Source organism: Rhinolophus sinicus, linkage group LG03, assembly GCF_036562045.2.
Source record: "Rhinolophus sinicus isolate RSC01 linkage group LG03, ASM3656204v1, whole genome shotgun sequence".
Lineage (NCBI taxonomy): Eukaryota > Metazoa > Chordata > Mammalia > Chiroptera > Rhinolophidae > Rhinolophus > Rhinolophus sinicus.
Window position 1 is genome coordinate 177,596,492 of NC_133753.1, and position 24,631 is coordinate 177,621,122.

Below are 24,631 nucleotides of genomic sequence, written 5' to 3' on the forward strand. Positions count from 1 at the left end.
AGACATTACATAATTGTAAAGGAATCAATCCAAGAAGAGGATATACAATTGTAAATAACTACTCACCCAGCATAAGAGCACCTAAATATATAAGCAATTATTAATGGACATAAAGGAAGAAATACATAGTAATACAATAATAGTAGGGGATTTTAATATCAAGTTACATCAACAGGTAGATCATTTAGACAGAAAATTAATAAGGAAATAATAGCCTTAACTTTCACATTAGAGCAGATTGACTTAATACACATTTATAGAACATTTCATACAAAAACATCAGAATACACATGTTTTTCAAGTGCTCATGGAACATTTTCCAGGATAGATCACATATTAGGCCACAAAACAAGCCTCAATAAATTCAAGATTGAAATTGTATCAAACATCTTTTCCAACCACATTGGCCTGAAACTAGACATCAAATACAGGAAAAAACTGGGGAAAAAACACACAAATACATGGAGACAGAAACTATATACTACTAAACAACCAACAGATCAAAGAGGAAATCAAAAACTATCTTGAAACAAATTGATATGAAAGCACAACTTTTCAAAATTTATGAGATACAACAAAAGCAGTTCTAAGAGGGATATTTATAGCTATATAGGACTGCCTCAAGAAACAACAAAAACCCCAAATAAATAACCTAACTGTACACCTAAAGCAACTAGAAAAAGAAGAACAAATAAAACCAAAAGTAAACAGAAGGAAGGAAATAGTTAAGATCAGAGTGGAAATAAATAAAATAGAAATTTAAAAAACAACAAAAATATCAATAAAACTAAGATCTAGTTCTTAGAAAAGATAAACAAAATCAACAAACCTTTAGCCAAACTCATCAAGAAAAACAGAGTCCAAATAAAATCATAAATGAAAGAGAAGTTACAACTGACACCACAGAAATACAAAGAATCATTAAAGAATACTACGAACAATTATGTGCCAACAAATTCGACAATCTAGAAGAAATTAGTAAATTTCTAGAGGTATATAACCTTCCAAGACTGAAGCAAGATTAAATGCAAAATCTAAACAGAACGATTACTAGCAACAAACTTGAAGTAGTAATCAAAAAACATCCAACAAATAAAAGTCTAGGACCAGACAACCTCACAGGTGAGTTCTACCAAACATTCAAAGAAGAATTAATAACCTATCCTTACACAATTTCAAGAAATTGAAGAAGAAGGAACACTTCTACACTCATTCAGCAAAGCCAGCATTATCCTGATACCAAAACCACATAAAGACATTGCAAAAAAAGAAAAGTACAAACCAATACCCTTGATGAACATTGATACAAAAATTCTGAACAATAGCATACCAGATTCAACAATACATTAAAAGGATTATACACAATGACCAAGTGGGACTCATCCCAGGGACACAAGAATGGTTCAACATATGTAAATCAATCAGTGTGATACATCACATTAACAAAATAAAGGATAAAATCATATGATCATCTTAATAGATACAGAAAAAGCATTTGACAAAGTTCAATATCCTTTTATGATAAAAACTCAACAAAGCGGGTATAGAAGATATGGTGTGTGTGTGTGTGTGTGATAAAATATTATTCAGTAATGTAAAAGAATGAAATTTTGCCATTTGCTTCAACATGGATGGACCTAGAGTGTATTATGCTAAGTGAAATAAGTTAGAGAAAGATAAATACCATACGCTTTCACTTATATGTGGAACGTAAAAACATAAAACAAGTGAATATACAAAACAGAAAGAGACCCATAAGCTAAAGAGAACAACCTGGCGGTTGATAAAGAAGAGGAGTGTGGGGGATGGGAATGTTTAGAAAGTAAATCAAAAGAGACCTTGGAATCAGGCACAGTTGGTGGGGATGTGAAAGGGCTCTTCTCACCAATGATTAAGTGAAAATGTACTCAGTAAATAGTGTCCCCTCTCTCCCACACTAGCTCCACAAAGGCAGGGGAACTGGCTTAGCCTGAAAAGAAAAACACACACATAATACGTCTCTTCCTGATCACCTTATATAAAGCCATCTCTCAATAACTGCCATCCATGGAATTTCCAATAGCTCATTGGTGCCTCATCTTAATATAAATAGATAGCCTAGGATTACTGGGCATTGGAGAAAACCTGTCATACCAAGGACAAAATAACAAAACAAACAAAACAAAAGGAACTCCAAAGAAGAGAGACCGTGAAAGAAATAAATGATCTCCCCGCAAAACAACTATAGTTAATCTCTTCAGAGAAACAAGAGGCTACATCCATGACATAGTTTCTTATTGAAGCTATATGAAAGGAATATTCAGAGATTAAAAGGAGAACTTAGAAAAATTTAAAAGAGCAAATTAAAAAATTAAGTGGAAAGATTGGGAAAATAAGGTGAAGAAATCTCTCAAGAAAAGGAGAACAAAAAGAAAATGACATAAAAGATAAGAAAATTAGAGGATCAGACTAGGAGGTAACACATCAGAATAAGATTTCAGAAAGGGAGACTAGACATGGAATAGAAATGAGGAAATTATCAAAGAACAGAAGAAAATATTTCCAAATCTGAGGGACACGAGTCTCTGTGTCCATTAATGCTATAATTAAAAGAAGAAAAAGAAAAAGAAATAAAACTCAGGAAAAAGGAGGATCTATCTGTTTCTGCATCAGTAAAACCAGAAAACAAATCTTATTTTACATGGTTGTTACAAGGATTGAAGTTAAAGATATTTTTTATGTGCTTAGAACAGTGCTTGCCATATATTAATAGTAAGTGCAAGAAAATTATTCAGTGAAGATGTTTGCATTAGTTCTAGAACATCAGATGGTTTCTCTTCTTCATATTTCTCCATTTGATCACTGTTGGTTGACTGGATAATAACAGAGTCCAGTCTTCATGTCTCTGTCAACATTTCCAAATAGACTAGTTTATGCTGTAGCGAACCCTTGGACTCTGATTGAGGCAGCCAACTGAATAAGGCTAGAGTAGAGTTCACTTTAGGGTGTGAACAATTCAGTTACTCAGTAGCCTTCCCTGGGAGCTAATCAGCTTTAGCCCCATCCCTATTTTGAGTGCTCTGTTCTGCACAAAGATCCCTTATCTTTACTGGATCCAAAGAAATGGAACTGCGCATTAAGAGAGTTGTACCCTCTCTCTAAAACCCCAAACCCACAACATTAGCACAATCAACAAAACCCAAATCAGCCACCATGCTTCCTGCTTAATCCCCTAATTAAGTACAACACAAATTCATGCATCTTCTTTATAACGAATCACTTTAATTGGCTAATAATCGCTTATTTTTGTGCTTGGCTTGGAATTAGCTCTTCCATCTTAATGTGTCCCCTAAGAGAGCCTGCAGGACTCCAGCACCCAGGACCAGCCCAGCCTTGTTCCATCCCACCCTTAGAAGCAGAAGGCAGGAAAGGAAGTTATTTGTTCTTTATCTAACAACCTCACCTTACGGAGGAAGACAGAGGTCGAGTGAATGACCAATATTCAGTGAGGGAAAAAGCCCAAATCTCCTGAATCCTGGTCCAGTACACCTTATCAGATTCTGGCTTGATGAACGTCCCTTGTGCTTCCCTCTGTCCTGTTGCACACTTCTATTTACTCAGAATCCGTTGAGTAGTTATTTCTCTTTTTCTTGTCCATTTTCATGGAGAATTTGAGGTGAATTCACTGAGTAAAATTACATTCAGGTTTAATCACAGAAATCTCGGAATTTATAAAGCAAACATGAGGTTCCATGTTGACCACCATGCCCTAGGCTTTATGAAGAGTAGAATTAAAATAAAGAAGCAGATGTTAAGAAAGATTTAACGTTCCTCCTCCTATCTATATGGAAGTTTTGTGGGAAGTTTTGGTAGCAGTATTCTGAGTTTATCAGTGGTGTCCCAGTGTGGAAGTTTTTTTATCTAGTGAGCTGGGTGACCACTGATATTTCAAATGGCAAATGGAATCTTTAGGACCTAGTGATTTATCCAGAATTTGCCATGCAGCAGACTTTTTCAGTCAGTCGATCAATGAGGATTTATTGAATGTCAGGCTATGTTCAGCACTCATCTAATTGTCAGACAGGACGAAGAAAGAAAGACTGGTTTCTACCCTCTGGGAGATTTTGATTACATAAAAAACAGGAGGCTAAAAGTAATAAAACATGACCTAGAAGGTAAATCACCAGAGTATAGGTGGTTCTCAGTAGCCAAAAGGTGGAAGCAATGCAAGTGTCCATCAGCGGATGAATGGATAAACAAAATATTGTATGTACATACAATGGAATATATTTCACCTTAAAAAAGAAACTCTGGCACATACTATAACATGAAGGAAGCTTGAAGACATTATGCTAATTGAAATAAGCAAGTCACAAAAGGACAAATATTGTGTGATTCCACCTATATGAGGTATTTACAACAGTCAAATTCATAGAGAAAAAAATAGAATGGTGCTTGCCAGAGCCTGAGGGAGGGGGATAGGCGGTGACAAGCTCTTATTTAATAGCTACAGAGTTTCAGTTGGGGAAGATAAAAATGTCTAGAGATGGATAGTGGTAATGATTGTACAACAATGCGAATGTGCTTAAGGTACCAAACTGTGTACTTGAAAAATGGTTAAAATAGTAAATTTTATGTTTTACATATTTTACCAGAATAAAAATAATTTTCAAAAGAGTCTGTGCTTAAGGATGAGAGTGGGAGATATTCATAATAATCCCATTTCACAGTAAACCCCAGAGATTGTAATACTGTCCATATCTTTGTTTCTTCAGGACGAATTGTAGCAGTTTTCAAATGTCTCTGCAGTTAAAAAAAATAAATAAATTCCCTAAAATAACTTTACCAAAAATTCATCATAAATTTCTACTGTATTTGGTTAAAAACTTCCCCAATTTTACTTTTGCAAAAATCAGAGAAAGTGACTGAATGGTAGTAAATATTGGTTGTATTTGATTCTATACTTTAGAATGAGGATTCAGTTCTTGGTGAAAATGATTGAAACATTCAAGCATTATCCTTTTTATTTCTTCTGGCAATGGAAGACCACCATCTTTTGTTGTTTCTCCTGACATTCTTCTTTGAAATGTCAATTTCCTTATGTTTTGTTTTTTTGCAATGGTGTTTTGCACTATTTCTATGTGCCAGTTTTCAGCAAACAAGTCTAAAGCTTAGCATCTCACTGTAGATTGTTTTGGATTGATTCTAGCTATTTGCAAATATGTTTGTATGGTCACATAGAATGACAGAATTAAAATTACTGAAATTGTGTTTGCTTTTATAAAAAAAAAAGTGTATAAGGTAAATTCAGACACATTTTCTTACACCCTCAGGAATCATCTTACATAAGCAGCTCTCACAGGCTAGAGAATCTCTCTTGTGCTGGCAGGCAGCCATATCATGACATTACAGTGGAATCTGATCTGTTAGAATGGCTTGAGAACACACATGGTCCAGCTAGGTCCATTCCAAACCCTCCTTGCATTCCACCATGGTTTTCCTCTCCCACTTCCTTTTTTAATGTACTCTCTGCTTCCCTTGTAGCTGTGTCCCCTTTCCTCACATCTGATTTGCAGCCCCCAATGAACTAGTTGAGAGAAACTGGATGTGGCTTAGGCGCTAGGACCCAGATATGAAATTTGTTTCTGTTATGTTGCAGTTCAGCCTCTGTCCACATTCTTCAGAGAACCCAATAATAAATTAAGCCAACATCATTCGGCAGTCTATAAATTCACATCTCCAAATTATTAGTGCCTTTATTCTATGACTCCTTCAGAAAGGCTTCTGATCATTGAGACTTTCCCCTACATGACTACAGCGGGGTTAGAGGTATTCTACTGGAGTTCCCCTGGTGGTCCTGGGGAAGAATTCTGACTCTTTTCCTGTGCCCTCCTCTTTCAGTGCAGCGCTTCCTGTGGAGGTGGCTTTCAGAAGAGGGCTGTCCGTTGTGTCTCCTCAGAGGACAATCAAGCTGAAGACCAAGACCTATGCCGATGTGATCAAGAAACCAAACCTCTGGAATTCCAAAAATGCAACCGGCAGGCCTGCAAGAAGAATGCTGGTGAGTAAATGACTTGGTCCCATTGGGAGCTTTTCATAAATACGTTGTCCTGCATGACTTGATTTGTGGATGGTTTTAGTCCCCTTTACTGAGCTGGGAGTCTTAATACGGAAGAGGCCAGCCAGCTCCCCTAGGAGCAAGCTGTTGGATTTGGCGAGGTTTGACTCCAATTCCTTGAGGGATTATCTCATCCATTTTCCTGTCTGAAAGTGGGTTCACACTGACGTCATCCCACACAGATGAAAGTCACTTCTGTGTTGTGAAAGATTTCTGAGTGTTACTGGGTGTGACGACTGTACCTCAGTTCTTGTCTCCTTGAAGGAAAGGATTCAGTCAAAAGACAGTTTGTGCAAGGAGAGAATAATAAGAAGTTTATTAGCAAAACACATATACTGTAAAGATTATGGAGTGGGCTGTCCCAAGGGAGGGAAAAACGGCCTCTCCTTATATTGCGTGAGAGTTTTTATTTCTATGAATTGTCTCCCCCATCTCCCTCTCCAGTATCTGTCATTCTCCCAGAGGGTGTGCCTTGTACTAACTTCTTGCTCTCAAGGTTTCTGAGTTCATTACAATGGCCCTGAGAAGCAGGGCGTACATTCTGAGAAACGGGATGTTTTGCCGTCCTTCTCTGGCATTTTTCCTTCTTCTTGCTTTAGGGGCATGTGTGAGCCGCTGTCCTGCTGAGCTAGTTGTTTTGTGCCCAGCTTTGTTTATGATATCTGTGACCTAAGGAGAAGCAGCTGCAAGGGCTGGTTCCCTCCTTCTCCTGCTCATTTCTATCTTTCTACCTACCCTATCATAGAAAGATAGGGTAGGCGCTGGCCTTGCTCAGGAACACGGTCAAGTACTGAATGGCCCTCTCTATCAGTATGGCCACTGTCTCAGGTCAGGTTCTGCAGAAACTGATTCTGAGGTGCAAATTCATGCTCAAGGGGTTCACTAAGGAAGTATCCCAGGGAAGACCATTAAGAGAGTGGAGGGAAACAAGACAGAAAAGGGATGAGGCCTGCCCTGGCTGCCACCTCACGAATAGTCCTAGCTTCAGCTTGGTCCTACTAGGATGCTCCAGGGTGTAAGTTATGTCTCAGCGCTGTCAGAGGCAGTAAGCTGGACCATCACACTCCCACACTCTTCAGCCACTGGCCAACGGCTGCCTCAATAGAAGTGAATTTGCAGGCTTTTAAGGCATTCTACATGGGGAGATAAAGCAGCTCCCATAGGTTGTGGGCAGTCCTCCAAAAGGTCCAAGGTCCCTGGGTATGAGAAGCTAAAGAAGAGGGACACTGAGACTTGGGGAGGTGAGGGTGCCACATTGTCATACACAGTGGTAGTCTTTTCCCAAAGATATGTTTTTTTTCCTCTATCTTGATTCTTTTTTAAAATACTTATTAGTTTCAGTTGTAAAAAACAACATAATGATTATAGACATTTACACCCCTCACAAAGTAATAATCCCCCCAAGTCTACTACCTCTCTGACATCATACACAGCTATTACAATACCATTGACTGTATTCCCTATGCTGTACTTTATATCCCGTGACTATATAAATATAAATATATATTGTCCGACCTCATATATATGTATATATATGAGGTGGGACAATTCAGTTCGCAAACTCATCCTAGAAAAAGTGCTGCTACTACCTACCTCATTGCTGAATATCACTACAGTCACCTTTGAAGTACTCCCCTTGGGAAGGTATGCACTCATGCCAGCGCCTAGTCCACCCTTCAAAGCAATTTTGGAACTCTTTTTCTGGAATGACCATCAGAGTTGTCGTCGTATTACCCTTGATGTCCTGAATGTCATCAAAATGTCTTCCTTTCAATATTTCCTTTATATTCAGGTAAAGAAAGAAGTCCTTGGGGGCCAGATCAGGTGAGTAGGGAGGGTGTTCCAATACAGTTATTTGTTTACTGGCTAAAAACTCCCTCACACACAGTGCCGTGTGAGCTGGTGCATTGTCGTGATGCAAGAGCTATGAATTATTGGCAAAAAGTTCAGGTCGTCTAACTTTTTCACGCAGTGTTTTCAGCACTTTCAAATAGTAAACTTAGTTAACTGTTTGTCCAGTTGGTACAAATTCATAATAAATTATCCCTCTAATATCAAAAAAGGTTAGCACCATCATTTCAACAAGTTCACGAACTTAATTGTTAGACCGTGTGTGCGTGTGTGTATTTAATTATAGTTGACATTCAACATTATTTTATATTTGTTTCAGATGTACAGCACAGTGATTAGGCATAAGTCCCCCCAATAAGTCCAGTACCCATCTGATATCCTACATAGTCTTTACAACATTGATTATATTCCCCATACTGTATTTCACATTCCCATGACTATTTTGTGACTTCTAATTTGTGCTTTCTAATCCCTTCACCTTCTCCCTATCCCCCACCCCCCTCCTATCTAGCGACCATCAGTTTGTTTTCTGTATCTATGAGTGTGTTTGTGTTTTGTTTGCTTGTTTATTCTGTTCTTTAGATTCCACATATAAGTGAGATCATGGTATTTGTCTTTCTCAGTCTGACTTATTTCACTTAGCATAAGTTTCTCTAGGTCCATCCATGTCATTGCAAATGGTAAGATTTCAGTCTTCTTTGTGGCAGAGTAATACTCCACTGTATAAATGTACCACAATTTCTTTATTCAATCGTCTGTTGATAGGCATTTCGGTTGTTTCATATCTTGGCTATTGTGAATAGTGCTGCAGTAAACATAGGGGTGCATATATATTTTTGAATTAGTGTTTGGGGTTTCTTTACATACATAACCAGGAGTAGAATTGCTGGGTCATAAGGTAGTTCTATTTTTAATTTTTTAAGGAACCTCCATACTGTTTTCCATAGTGGCTACACCAATTTGCAATCCCTCCAACAGTGCACAAGGGTTCCCTTTTCTCCACATCCTCACCAAGACTTGTTGTTTGTTGATTTATTCATAATAGCCATTCTGGCCAGAGTGAGGTATTATCTTATTGCGGTTTTTATTTGCATTTCGCTGATGATTAGTGATGTTGAGCATCTTTTCATATGTCTGTTGGCCATGTGTATGTCCTCTTTGGAGAAATGTCTCCAAAGATCCTTAAAGATGAGAGATAATGAAACCTGTGGTCTGTTATTGTGCTCCCCGTCTCCTTCCAAGTACTGAGGGCTGCCGTTCAACAGAGACTGCCATTAGAGTTAACATCCTGAGAAAAATTTCCCTAGCGGTTGTTTATTTACAAACAATGCATTTACTTAACAAATATTTGTTGGGCACTTACTATGTGCTAAACATAATGTCAACAAGGAACAAAACTACAAACGAGTGACTCACTGATAATGGAGGTAAGGGTGTTACCAAGGGTGTACTCTCATAGCATTAGAGTACTTGGGAAGGGCATCAAATGTAAAATGGGGGGAGTAGGGAAGGCCTCCAGACAAAGTGAAGGATATGTAGAGAGATTAGGTGAGCAGTTCCAGGAGAAGCTTTCAGTTTCTACAGTAAACAGGGAGAAGATGATGTTATGACACATAAGACTAACTCAAGTACAAAGTTCAAGGCTGGTTAGGAAACAGCAGGGCTAGAAAGGTGAGCTGGAGCTAGAAGATAAAGAGCCCCGTAAAGCATCCTAATGAGTTTCGACTTTATTTTTATCGCTAGGGAAGAAGGGAGCCGTTGAAGTGTTCCAAACAGGGGAGTAAAGATAAGGAAGTCATCATGCTGGTGGCAGTGTGGATGACAGAGAAGGAAGACCAGTTAGGGGATCAGTGGTACCCGAAGCAAGAGATGTATATGCCATAAACTAGGGCAGTAGAGAAGGTAGAGAGAAGTTGATTCAAGAGCTACTTAAAACTTAAAACAGAGACTTGACAGGACTTTGTGCCTGGGGAAAGAAGAGGAATAATAATACCCAGACTTGTGACTGGGGAAGCTGAGTAGATGAGGCTGCCATTCACTGAGAGAGGAAGCCCAGGGGTGGGTTTGAGAATGGGGAAAGAGAATGAATTCTGCTTGAGACAGGCTTGTTGAGGGACTTATCATTTAGGAATGTCCTATGATTGATTTTTCTACACAAGTATGGAAGCCAGTAGAGAATTCTGGGTTGGAAATACTGAGCACAATGCACTGAGGGGGAAAATGCTTTAGATATGATTGTCATGTGCAACTTTCTTATGACCAACTTGTATTTGAGGGTGGCTATCACTGACCATACTTGAAACTCTAAAAGAAGCTACCTCAGGCTCATTTTAAGAGTTGTTATTAACTTTTAGTCTTGCAAACTGTTGCTACTCAAAGTGTGGTCCCCTGGACTAGATGCATTGACATTACCTGGAGCTTGGTAGAAATGTGGGATCTCAGGCTTTACGCTAGACCTACTGAATCAGAATCACATTTGAACAAGATCCCCAGGTGATTTGGATGCACATTAAAGTTTGAGAATCATGTTTTTGTAGACCAGGGGTGTCCAAACTTTTTTCAACGTTTTTCACCAAGGGCCATATGCGGTAAAATACACAAACAGCCGGGCTACTCACTCAAGGTGAAGTACGTATTGCCTCACCTGGTTTATTTAAGTAAACTAAATATATTTTTGGAATTTGCTGTGGGCCAATAAAAAATGGATTGGGGCTGCAGTTGGCCCATGGGCCGCAGTTTGGACATTCCTGTTCTAGACCAAGGGGCCAATTTGAGACCCTCTTCCTTTGATGTCATTTTATCACCTCCTATACCATGTTTTTAAAATGTTGAGGCTGACCCAAAGCCTGGCACTAGCAGCAGCTGGCCTCTCCCAGGCACCTCCAAGGCCAACATTAGTGGCAACCATTTGCAGATCACTTTGTACTTCATACCATGTGGCCTGGGAAGGACACAGGCAGCAGCTGAGCTTAGCCTGCAACAGAGCCCCTCTCAAGAAGCCTCAGAACCAACACACCTAGTGGCCAGCACCAGCCAACCACCTCCACAAACAACACACCTAAACGGCAGACTGGGCAGGCATCAGAGCCCTGCTAAAGCAGATCCTGCTCCATAGGGTCAGCTCCTGCTCCATAGGGTCAGCTCCTGCACAACTGCTCCACTGTAGTTACTGCCAGTCCTCACAAAAAGTCAGCCTGAGGATCAATCCCTCCCATTGATGTACAAACAATAACCAAGGCTCAAGTACAACAGGAGGGCACATACAACCCATATAGGGGAAACACCTGGAGCATCTGGTCAGGTGACCAGGGAGACCGAGCCACTGCACCCCACAGGATACCTGCTACATACGACCACTCTTCTAAGACTAGGAAACATAGATAGCAGCTCTTCCTAATAAGCAGAAACAAAAACAGAGAGACAGCCAAAATGGGGGCGGGAGGGAGAAACATTCACCAAATGAAATAACAGAACAAAGCTCCAGAAAAAGAACTAAATTAAATGGAAATAAATAATCTACCAGATGCAGAGTTCAAAACACTGGTTTTAAAGATGCTCAGTGTTCTCAGGAAGAACTTCAACAAAGAGATAGGACATATAAAAATGGAGACAGAAAACATAAAAAAGAAACAGTCAGAAATAAAGAATACAATAACTGAAATAAAGAATACATTAGAGGGAATCAACAGTAGATAAAGGAGACAATTTATCAAGAAGACATAACTTTTATCGATATATATGCACCCAACCTGAAAGTGCCAAAATATGTAAGCAATTACTAACAGACCAAAAGGGAGAAACTGACAAAAATACAATTACAGTAGGGGACCTGGATACCCCACTCACAGCAATGGATAGATCAGACAGAAAGGCAATAAGAAAATATTGGCCTTAAAGGACACATTAGACCAAATAGACTTCATGGATATTTATAGAACTTTCCATCCCAAAATGACAGACCACACATTTTTCTCAAGTGCACATGGAATATTCTCAAGGACAGACTATATGTTGCGGCACAAAATCAGTCTCAGTGAATTTAAGATTGAAATCATACCAAGCATAGTTTCCAACTTCAACAGTGTGAAATTGGAAATAAACTACAAGAAAAAAGCTGGAAAACAACAAATTCATGGAGATTAAACATGCTACTGAACAACTATTGGGTCAAAAAGAAAGAAAAGAAGAGATCAAGAGAGTCATAGACACAAATAAAAATGAAAATACAACATATCGAAATTTTGGGTATGCAGCAAAAGTAGTATTAAGATGCAAGTTTATAGCATTACAGGCCTACCTCAAGAAACAAGAAAAATCCCAAATGAACAATCTAGCATTATAACTTAAAGAACTGGAAAATGAAGAACATATGAAACCCAAAATCAGTAGAAGGGAGGCAATAGTAAAAATCATAGTGAAATAGAGAACAAAAAGACAATAGACTAAATTAATGAAACAAAAAGCTGGTTATTTCAAATGATAAACAAAAAGGACATCCACAGCTAGACTCACATAGGAAAAAAGACAAAATCAGAAATGAAAGAGGAGAAGTTACAATGGACACCACAGAAATACAAAGGATTATACAAGAATACTGTGTAAGGCTATACACTACCAGATTTGATAATCTAAAGGAAATGAACAAACTCTTAGAAATATACAACCTTCCTAGACTGAATCATGAAGTAGAAAACCTAAATAGACTGATCACTAGTAATGAAATTAAAACAGTAATTGAAAACCTCCCCCAAAACAAAAATCCAGGATCAGGTGGCTTCACTGGTGAATTCTACAAAACATTCAAAGAAGATTTAATACCATTCCTTCTCAACATTTTCCAAAAAAATTGAAGAGGAGGAAATACTTCCTAACTCATTTAGGAGGCCAATATTATTACCCTGATACTAAAACCAGGCAAAGACATCACAAAAAAAAAAAAAAAAAGAAAAAAGAAAATTACAGGCCAGTATCTCCAATTAACATAGATATGAAAATCCTAAAGAAAATACTAGCAAATTAAATACAACAAAACATTAAAAGGATCATATATCACAATCAAGTGGGGCTCATTTCAGGGATGCAAGGATGATTCAATATGCACAAATCAATGTGATACAACATGTTAACAAAATAAAAGATAAAAATTATGGTCATATGAAGAGATGCAGAAAAAGCATTTGGCAAGATACAATATCCATTTATGACAAAAATAGTCAATCAAGTGGGTATAGAAAGAAAATAACTCAGCAAAATAAAGGCTATATATGACAAACCTTCAGCTAATATCATAGTCAATGTTGAAAAACTGAAAGCTTTTTCTCTAAGGTCAGGGACAAGACAGGGATTCCCACTCTCCCCACTATTATTCATGATAGTACTCTTAAGTCTTAGCCAGAACAATTAGACAAGAAAATTAATTAAATAAATAAATAAATAAATAAATAAATAAATAAATAAATTGCATCCAAATTGAGACTGAAGAAGTAACACTGCCACTATTTGCAGATGACATGATTTTCTATATGGGAAACTCTAAAGACTCCACTAAAAACTGTAGAAACAATAAACAAATACAGTAAAGTTGCAGGATACAAAATCAATAGACAAGAATCTGTTGCATTCCTATATACTAACAATGAAATATCAGAAAGAGAAATAAAGAAAACAATCCCATTTACTATTTCATCAAAAAGGATAAAATACCTTGGAATAAACTCAACAAAGAAGGTGAAGGACCTGTACACTGAAAACTACAGGGCATTGTTGAAAGAAATTGAAGAATAAACAAAGAAATGGAAAGATATTCCATGCTCATGGATTGGTAGAATTAATATTATTATAATGTCCATACTACCCAAAGCAACCTCTACAGATTCAATGAAATCCCTATCAAAATCCCAGATTTTTCACAGAAATAGAACAACAACAAAAAAATCTCAAATTTGTATAGAACCACAAATGACCCTGAATACCCAAAGCAACCCTGAGAAAAAAGAACCAAGCCAGAGGTATCATAGTCCTTGACTTAAAACTATACTACAAAGTTATAGTAATCGAAACAGTATAGTATTGACAGAAAATAGACATACAGATTAGTGGAACAAAATTGAGAGCCCAGAAATAAACACATACATATACATAAATACATATATGGCCAACTAATTTTCGACAAAGGAGCCAAAATCATGCAGTGGAGAAAGGAAAGTTTCTCAATAAGCAGTGCTGGAAAACTGGGAAGTCACATGCAAAACTGGATTTCTGTCTGACACCATACACAACAATTAACTCAAAATGTATTAAAGTCTTGAATATAAGACCTGAACCAATAAAATACATAGAAGAAAACATAGGTATTAAACTTATGGATCTTAACCTTGAGGGGCTTTTATGAAGTTGACCAGAAAGACAAGGAAAGTAAAGGCAAAAGTAAATGAATGGGACTACATCAAACTAAAAAGCTTCTGCACAGCAAAAGTAACCATCAACAAAACAAAAAGGCAACCAATTGAATGGGAGAAAATATTTGCAAATGATTCTTCTGATAAGGGTCTAATACCCAAAATATATAAAAACTCATACAACTCAACACCAAAAAACCAAACAATCCCATTAAAAAATGGGCAGAGGACGTGAGTAAACACTTATTTAAGGATGACATACAGATGGCCCACAGATATATAAAAAGATGCTCAACATCGCTAACTCTAAGGGAAATGGAAATTAAAACTACAATGACATACCACCTCACATTTATTAGACTGGCTATTATCAAAAAGAGAAGAAATAACAAGTGTTGAGGATGTGGAGAAAAGGGAACTCTCGTACACATCTGGTGGGAACTATAAATTAGTACAGCCACTATGAAAAACAGTATGGAGATTTCTCAAAAAATTAAGACTAGAGCTACCATATGACCCAGCAATCCCTCTTCTGGATATCTACCTGAAAATATTGAAAACACTTATTTTTAAAGATATACATACCCTTATATTTATTGAACCATTATTTACAATAGCCAAGAAATGGAAACACCTAAGTATCCTTGGACAGATTAATGGATTAAAAAAAAAAAGTAGTATGTATATACAATGGAATACTACTCAGCCATAAAAAGAAATATTGCCATTTGACACAACATGGATGGAGTATTATGCTGAATGAAATATGTCAGATGGAAAAGGACAAGAACTGTATGATTTCATTCTTGTAGGATTTAAAACGAAAAGCAACAAAGAAACAAAACAAAAAAAGCTCGTAGATCAGAGAACAAAATGGTAGTTATCAGAGGTGAAAGGCAGTGGGGAAGAATGAAGAGGGTAGAGGGGCTTAAATATATGGTAATGAAAGGAGGCTAGACTGCAGGTATTGGGCACACTAGCGAGTATGCAGATGTCATATTATAAAGATACCCCTGAGCCATATATAATGTTGTTATTAACCAAGGTCATCCCAATAAATTTAAAATAAAATAATATAAAGTGTTGAAGCTAGAGAATCCTTCTATGTTGTGTTGATTTTTACACAACTGAAGTATCAACACAGTCTTGGTTGAACATGCCTAGTACTATTGGTTTTTTAAAAATTATACGTAGATGGTCTTTAACTGTCTTATTGCTGGATAATGCAATCTTCAATAATCAAAACTGGGTTAAATGCATCCTTGGTATTTTTTATCTTGAATTCTCACACTGAAGAGGTGGTGACTAACAGTTGACTGGCAATTGATGTAAATAACAATGAATTCCACTCACCAACAATAATCAGGGCACGAAGTTTAATTAGCTTCTCTCGAAGGCAGAGCCATGCGTACTCATAGAAAAGCAACATGAAAGAACAGCTGTGAGAAATTCCTTGATTTAAAGTACCAACCACACACCTCCTCGTCTACTATGCCCTCTAGAATGCTTTGAAAATGAGTCATTCAGTGCCCAGATTCTTGTCAGCCATCCAGCCATCACAATAAACATACCCTCCATGTTCATCTTGTAAGATTGTATATAAATTCAAATGTATTGTGTATAAATTTGCTTTCTTCAAAGCTGTTATACTTCCTTTGGGTGCCATCTAAATTGTTAATGACTTAAAATCTAAATCAAAACTACCATTTCCATATTAGAGACTATAAAAACCCTTTTCATGTACCTGGACTAAGAAAAAAAATTTTTCCAGAAATATTACCTGAGTATCAACTATATTCTAGGCATTACATTCATAATGATTAAAAAAATCAAAGCAAAACCCTTATCCACACTATTCTTGGGGGTTTGTTTTTGTTTTGTTTTCTAATTTGAAGAGTGAGGGGTAAAGAAGGCAAGAAAAAGAATAAGGAAAGTATTTCGATCCAAAGTTGATACAAATGAACATTTGAGTCAGCAAACTGTCTATTGAAGAATATTCTTCCAGATGAATAGGATTCAGTTCATTCATTTATGCAGCAGATATTATTGATCACAAGATACATCTCAGACAAGTGTTAAAGAAGAATATTTATATCCACAAGTAAATTTCTATGATCCAATGAGAGTGTATATGTCAAGCACATTGCCCAGCATGTGGTAGGTATTTAATAAATTGTATCTGTTGTTATTGTAATAGGGAGGGGGTGCAGTAGTCTCCTAGGGCTATCATAACAAACTACCATAAGCTACATGACTTAAAATAAGAGAAATTGATTCCCTCACAGTTCTGAAAGCTAGAAGTCCAAAATCAAGGTCTTGTCAGAGCCATGTTCTTTCTCTTAGCTTCTGGTGGTTGCCATCAATCCTCAGCTTTCCTTAGATTGTAGCTGCATAACACTAATCTGCCTCCGTCTTCATACAGCCTTCTTTCTTCTGTGTGTCAGTCTTCACATAGCTTTCTCCTCTGTGTGTGTGTGTCTCTCTTCTTATAAGGACACATTCATTTTGGATTAAGGGCCCAGCCTTCTCCAATATGACCATATTTTAATTTACATCATAACACATCTACAAAGAAATATTTCCAGGCTTTAGATACAAGATGGTGGCATAGGAAGACTCCGAACTCACCTCCTCCCACTAACACATCGAAGTTACACCTACAAATAGAGCAATTTTCCCAAAGAAGAATAGAAAGCTGACTGAATAGTTTCTGCACAACAAATGAGAGAGACCACATAGAAATGGGTAGGAGAGAGACAGATACATGGTACCATGGGATCCCCATCCCCAATGCACTGACCTGTACGAGGGAGAGATCACTGAAGGGCCTGTGCTCAGACTAGCCCCCTGCCCCCCACCACCTTGGGCTTAGGGACAAAACAGTGGTATAAAGGAAACCTAGACTGTATGAGAAGGAAATCCATTTACAAACACTGGCGCATTGGCCAAATGAGAGGGGAACTGCAGGAACAACATTTGTTGTCCTTTCCCTCCAACTTGATCAAATGGGCAGGAGCAGAATCCAAGTACTCTAGCCAGCTGGTCAAAGCCATCAGAGTATGCAACAGGCCCCAGATCCACACCAGCTCTGCAGCTTGCCCCCAGGATTCCCCATGGCCCACACCCACTCCAACTACAGCTCTGGGTCCCAGCACAGCTTACTCCCAGGTCTCCTTGCAGCCTGCTTCCAGCTGTTACTGCTTGCCCCCAGGACTCCCAAGGCAGCCCCAGCATGGCTTGCCCCCAGGACTCTCCACAGTTTGCACCCACTCTAGGTTCAGCTCCTGCCCCAGTTCACCTTGTCCCCAGGACTTCCCACAAACTATGATCACTTCAGCTACAGTTCCAACCATCCTGTCAAGGCAGCCCCAGCACGACTTGCCCCCAGGACTTCCCACAGCCTGACCCTAATCCAACTAGAGCCCCAGCCAGCCCACTAGGTTGGCCCTGGTGAAGCTTGCCCCAGGTCTCCCCAAAGCCCATGCCCACTCCAGCTCCAGCTGGCTTGCCAAAGACACCCAGCACATGCAGTCTACAACGTTTACAAAGCTCCTACACAAGGCCATTTCTTTAAGACCAGGAGAGATTGTTGTTTCACCTATTTATAAAAACAAACACAGAGATACAGCCCAACTGAGGAAATGTAGAACTATGTTCCAAGCAAAAGAACAGGACAAAACCCTAGAAAAAGAATTAAGTGGACACAAGCAATCTACCCAATAAAGAGTTCAGAACACTGGTTATGAGAATGCTCAATGCACTTGGAAGAAGAATAGATGAACTCAATGAGAACTTTAACAAAGAGATAGAAAATATAAAAAAAGAACCAATCAGAACTGAATACAGTAACTGAAATGAAAAATACACTAGAGGGAGTCAACAGTAGATTAGTTGAAGCAGAAGAATGAGTCAGCAAGCTGGAACACAAAGTAGTGAAAATCACCCAATCAGAAGAGCAAAAAAAAAAAAAAAAAATTCAAAAAAAATTTAGGATAGTTTAAGGGACCCCTGGGACAACATCAAATGTACAACATTTGAATCATAAGGGCCCCAGAAGGAGAAAAGGGAGAGAAAGGAACAGAAACGCCAATTTAATAAAATAACAACTGAAAACTTCCCTGACCTGGTAAAGGGAACAGACATTTATGTCCAGGAAGTGCAGAGAATCCCAAACAAGATGAAACCAAAGAGGCCCACATCAAGACATATTACAATTGAAATGCAAAATTTAAAGAGAATCTTAAAAGCAGCAAGTTTTGTACAAAGGATTCCCCCATAAGACTATGAGCTGATTTTTCAGCAGACATTTTGCAGGCCAGAACAGTATGGTACGATATATCCAAAATGATGAAATGTAAAACCAACAACCAAGAATAATCTACCCAGAAAGGTTGTCACTCAGAACTGAAGGAGAAATAAAGAGCTTCCCAAACAAGCAAAAGCTAAAGGAGTTCATCACCACTAAGCCAAAAATTTAAAAAAAGAAGAAGTTAAAGGGACTTCTTTAAGTGAAAAAGAAAATGCCAAAACTAAAAATAAGTAAATATAGAAAAGGAGAAATGTTACTCATAAAGGCAAGCATTTAGTGAGTGTAGTGGATCAACCAATTATAAAGCTAATGTGAAGGTTAAAAGGGAAAAGTAGTAAGAGCATGTGTAACTACAGTAATAAATTAAAGGGATACACATACACACCCAAGATGTAAAATATAATGCCAAAAAAATGTGGGGAATGAGTAAAAATGTAGTGCTTTTAGAATGCATTTGAAATTAAGTGACCATCAATTTAAAGAGACTGCTATAAACATATTTTGATATATATGAATCTTATGGTAACCACAAACCAAAAACCTATAATACACATACAAAAAATAAAGAAAAGGCACTCAAACAAATCACTGAAGAAAGCCATCAATGTACAAGAAAAGAGTGCAAGAGAGAAGAAAGTAACAGACAACTACAAAACAACAAGGAAACAATAAAATGCCATTAAGTGCATATTTATCCATAATTGTTTTTAATGTAAATGCACTAAATGCTTCAATCAGGGGACATAGAGTGGCTGAATGGGTAAAGGAAAACAAGATACATGCATATGCTGTCTACAAGAAACTCACTTCAGATTAAAAGACACACACAGACTGAAAGTGAAGTGGTGGAAAGATAATTCATGCAAATAGAAATGAAAAAGAAATCCAGGGGCAGCAATACTTATATCAGACAAAATAGACTTAAAAACAAAAGCTGCAACCCGAGAAAAAGAAGAGCATTTCACATGATAAAGGTATCAATCCAACAAGTGGATATAATTCTCATAAATATCTATGCATCCAACATAGGAGTACCTAATATATGTATAAAGCATATATTAACAAATGTAAAGAGAGAGATTGGCAGTATTACAATAACAGGGGACTTTAACAACCATAATAACACTTATATCAATGGATAGATCATCCAGACAAAATCAACAAGCACACAATGGCCTTACATGACACATTAAAGCAGATGTACTTAGTAGATATTTACAGAGCATTCCACCTCAAATCAGCAGAATACGTACTTTTCAAGTGCACCTGGAATATTTTCCAAGACAGACCACATATTTGGCCACAAAACAAGTCTCAGTAAATTTAAGAAAATTGAAATCACATCAAGCATCTTCTTCGATCACAGCTGTACGAAATTAGAAATGAATTACAAAAAGAAAAGTGGGGGAGGAAACACGGATGCTAAACAACATGCTAGTAAGCAATTAATGGTTTACTGAAGAAATCAAGGGGGAAATAAAATATCTTGAGACAAATGCATATAGACATATCATGATTCAAAATCCTTGGGACACAGGAAAAGCAGCTCTAAGAAGGAAGTTCATAGCAATACAGACTTACCTCAAGAAGCAAGAAAAATCTAAAATAAACCATCCGAACTTACACCTAAAAAAACTAGAAAAAGAACAAAGCTCAAAATGAGTAGAAGGAAAGAAATAATGAAGATCAGTGCAGAAATAAATAAAATAGAGACAAAAAAATGAAGGAAGGGAGGGAGGGAAAGAAGGAGGGAAAGAGGGAGAAAGAAAAAGAAGAAAGAAAAGATCGATGAAATTATGAGCTGGTTCTTTGAAAAGATAAACAAAATAGATAAACCTCTAGCCAGACTAATTAAGAAAAAAGAGAGGGGCCAAATAAAATCAGAAATGAGAGAAGTAACATAGAACACCACAGAAATGCAAAGAATAGTAAGAGAATATTATGAAAAATTATAGGCCAACAAATTGGACAACATAGAAGAAATGGATAAATTCCTAGAACTATATAATTTTCCAAGACTGAATCAGGAAGAAACAGAAAATCTAAACAGACTGATTACCAATTCAATTTTATTTCTAGTAATCAAAAAATTCCCAGCAAGTGATAGTTCATGACCAGACAGCTTCACAGGTGAATTCTACCGAACATTCAAAGAATTAATACGTATTTCTCTCAAATTATTCCAAAAAATTGAAGAGAAGGGAAGGCTCCCAAACTCATTTTATGAGGCCATCTGATACCAAAACCAGACACCACACACACAAAAAATTGACAACGCCAGAGTCATTTTTCCTTCCATCACCATATATTTGATCCCTTTTACAAAATTATACACCTGAAACTTACATAACTTTACTAACAATTGTCACCCCAGTAAACTTAAAAAAATTTATAAGCCAATATCCCTGATGAATATAGATGCAAAATACCTCAACAAAATATTAGCAAACCAAATTCAGCAATACATTTAAAATATCAGACACCATAATCAAGTGGGATTCATTCCAGGGATGCAAGAATGGTTCAGTATCCACAAATCAATCAGTGTGATATACCACATAAGTGCAATGAAGGATAGAAGTCATATGATCATCTCAATAGATACAGAAATAGCATTTGACAAAATTCAACATCCTTTTATGATAACTCTCAACAAACTGGGTATAGAAGGAATATACCTCAACATAATAAAGACCATATATGACAAACACACAAGTAACATCATACTCAATGGTGAAAAGCTGAAAGCTTTTTCTCTAAGATCAGGATCAAGATAAAGATGCCTACTCTCATCACACTTGTTCAAAATGGTATTGGAAGTCCTCACCACAGCCATGGAGAAAAGGAAATAAGAGGTATCCAAATAGGAACGGGAGAAGTAAAAAGGTCCCTATTTGGAGATGACATACTGTATATAGAAAACCCTAAAAGTCTACCAAAAAACTATTAGAACTAATAAATGAATTAAGTAAAGTTGTAGGCTACAAAATTAGAACTCAGGAATCTGTTGCATTTCTAGACTCAAATAACAAACTGTGAGAAACAAATTATGAGAAGAATCTATTTACAGTTGTATAAAAAAGAATAATATATCCTAATATAGAAATAAATTTAACCAAGGAGGTGAAAGACCTGTAATCTGACAACTATAAGACACTAATGAAAGAAATGGAAGACAACACAAATAAATGGAAGGATATACCATGCTCAGGTATGGGTAGAATTAATATTGTTAAAATATCCATAATACTCAAAGCAATCTACACATTCAATATAATCCTTATCAAAATACCAATGACATTTTTCATAGAACTAGAACAAATAATCTTAAAATTTATATGGAACCACAGAAGACTCTGAATAGCCACATCAGTCTTGAGAAAGAATAACAAAGTTGGGGATATCACGCTACCTGATATCAAACTGTACTATAAGCCTATAGTCATCAAAGCAGCATGATACTGGCATAAAAACAGACACATAGATCAATGGAACAAAATAGAGAGCCCAGAAATAAACCCACACCTCTATGATTAATTAATCTATGACAAAGGAGGCAAGAATCTACAATGGAGTAAAGACAGTGTCTTCAATAAATAGTGTTGGGAAAACTGGACAGATATATGCAAAAAAGTGAAAATAGACCACTTTCTTACACCATATACAAGAATAAACTCAACATGGATTAAAGACTTTAAATGTAAGACCCCAAACCATAGAACTCCTAGAAGAAAACATAGGCAGTAAACTCTCTGATGTTGCTCTTATTAATATTTTTTCTAATACATCTTCTTGGGCAAGGAAAACAAAAAAGATAAACAAATGGGACTACATCAAACTAAAAAGTTTCTGCACAGCAAAGGAAACAATCAACAAAACAAAAAGACAACCTACCAAATGGGAGAAGATGTTTGCCAATGATACATCTAATAAGGGGTTAATATCCAAAATATATAAAGAACCCATACAACTTAACACCAAAAAAAATAAATAAATAAACAATCTGATTTAAAAATGAGCAGAGGACCTGAATAGACATTTTTCCAAAGGATACATACAGATGGCCAATAGATATGCTCATTGTCACTAATCATCAGAGAAATGCAAATTAAAACCACAGTGAGATATCACTTCACACCTGTCTGAATGGCTCTCATCAGTAAATCAACGAACAAGTATTGGCAAGGATGTGGAGAAAAGGGAACCCTCATGTACTGTTGGTGGGATTGCAAGTTGGTGCAGCCACTGTGGAAAATAGTATGGAGGTTCTTCAAAAAATTAAAAGTAGAACTACCTATGACCTAGCAATTCCACTTCTGGGTATTTATCCGAAGAAATCCAAAACACTATTTTTTTTAAAAAAAAATACGCATCCCTATGTTCATCGCAGCATTATTTACAATAGCTAAGAAATGGAAGCAACCTAAGTGTCCATCAATAGAAGATTGGATAAAGATGTGGTGTGTGTGTGTGTATATATATATATATATATATATATATATATATATATATATATACACACAATGGAATATTACTCAGCCATAAAAAATGAAATCTTGCAATTTATGACAAGATGGATGGACCTAGAGAGTACTATATTAAGTGAAGTAAGTCAGAGAAAGACAAATACTGTATGATTTTGCATATACCGTGTTTCCCCAAAAATAAGACCTAGCCGGACAATCAGCTCTAATGAATCTTTTGGAGCAAAAATTAATATAAGACCCGGTCTTATTTTACTATAATATAAGACCAGTCTTATATTAATTTTTGCTCCAAAAGACTCATTAGAACTGATTGTCCTGCTAGGTCTTATTTTCAGGGAAACAGGATATATATACGTGTGTGTGTGTATACACACACACAGTGCAAATGATCAAACAAAAGAAACAGAAACCAACTCATAGACACAGAAAACAAACTGATGGTTGCCAGAAGGAAGGGGATTGGGCAGAAAAGAGGAAGAAGATTAAGAAGTACGAACTGCCAGTTATAAAATAAGTCACAGAGATATAATGTACAGCATAGGGAACAGAGTCAGTAATATTGTAAGAACTAAATATGGTGACAGATGGTTACTAGACCTCTTGTGGTGATCACTTTGTAAGGTGTATAAATTGAACAACTGAAACTAATATAACAGTGTATGTCAACTATAACTAAAAATAAATTAAAAAAAAAAAGAAATATTTCCAAATAAGGTCATACTCGCAGTCACCAACGATTAGGACTTCAACTTTAGGGGATACAAACTTTGGAGAACACAGTTTAACCCTTAGCAGGGTTAGAGACTTTGGGGGTCTCTAGGAGGCCCCCTTTGTAATGATAGACACCCTTGAGAGAGAGCACATGTTAGCCCTTAGCAGAAAAGGCTTACACATATTTACAGAACAGTTCTTGATAGAGCCTAGTGCCACATTGGAGCAAATGATCCAGTAATAATACCACCTTGGAGATCGGGATGGAAGCGATCTGTGTGGTCCAACATGGCCGAAAGCAGCTCTGTGGAGAGAAGGGACATAAGCTGATCTTTGACACTTCCTCTATCTTCCTCTCTCCATGTACTCACATACTCATGGCAGACGGAATGGCGGGCAAAGAACTACCCCAGATGCACCTTCTCTAACCACCAGCCGCAAAGGCTTCAGGAGAGGCTGGCTAAGAAACTGGAGCAGCTCTGTTACCCAGCCTTCCATGCTGGGTCCTGCTCCAAAGCCAGAAGCCTAGGAAGGAATCTTGCCTTGTTCTGAACAGAGCAGCAGTCACGTGACGCACGGCCCAGGCCCCACTAAGAATGCCTGCTGCTCTGGTGAGGACATGGGTGACAAAGAGCTCTGATTCCTTTCCACAGTAGGAATACTTGGCTGAAGCATGTACTCTTTCTGAAACATCAGAGCATGCACCAAGGTTTCCTGGGGATTTTAAGAGAGATTGACTTTTATAATATGTGTAAAAAGAGGCCTGAAGAAGAAAAGA

General features: G+C 37.3%; 1 protein-coding gene across 1 annotated transcript in view; it reads left to right on the forward strand.

Moving 5' to 3' along the window:
- ADAMTS12 (ADAM metallopeptidase with thrombospondin type 1 motif 12) overlaps positions 1-24,631 on the forward strand; it is a 273,919-nt gene that overhangs the window by 243,674 nt on the left and 5,614 nt on the right. The window contains exon 23 of the mRNA XM_019737332.2: positions 5,881-6,040. Coding sequence (XP_019592891.2) covers positions 5,881-6,040 — 160 coding nt within the window. The remainder of the gene's footprint in view (positions 1-5,880; positions 6,041-24,631) is intronic.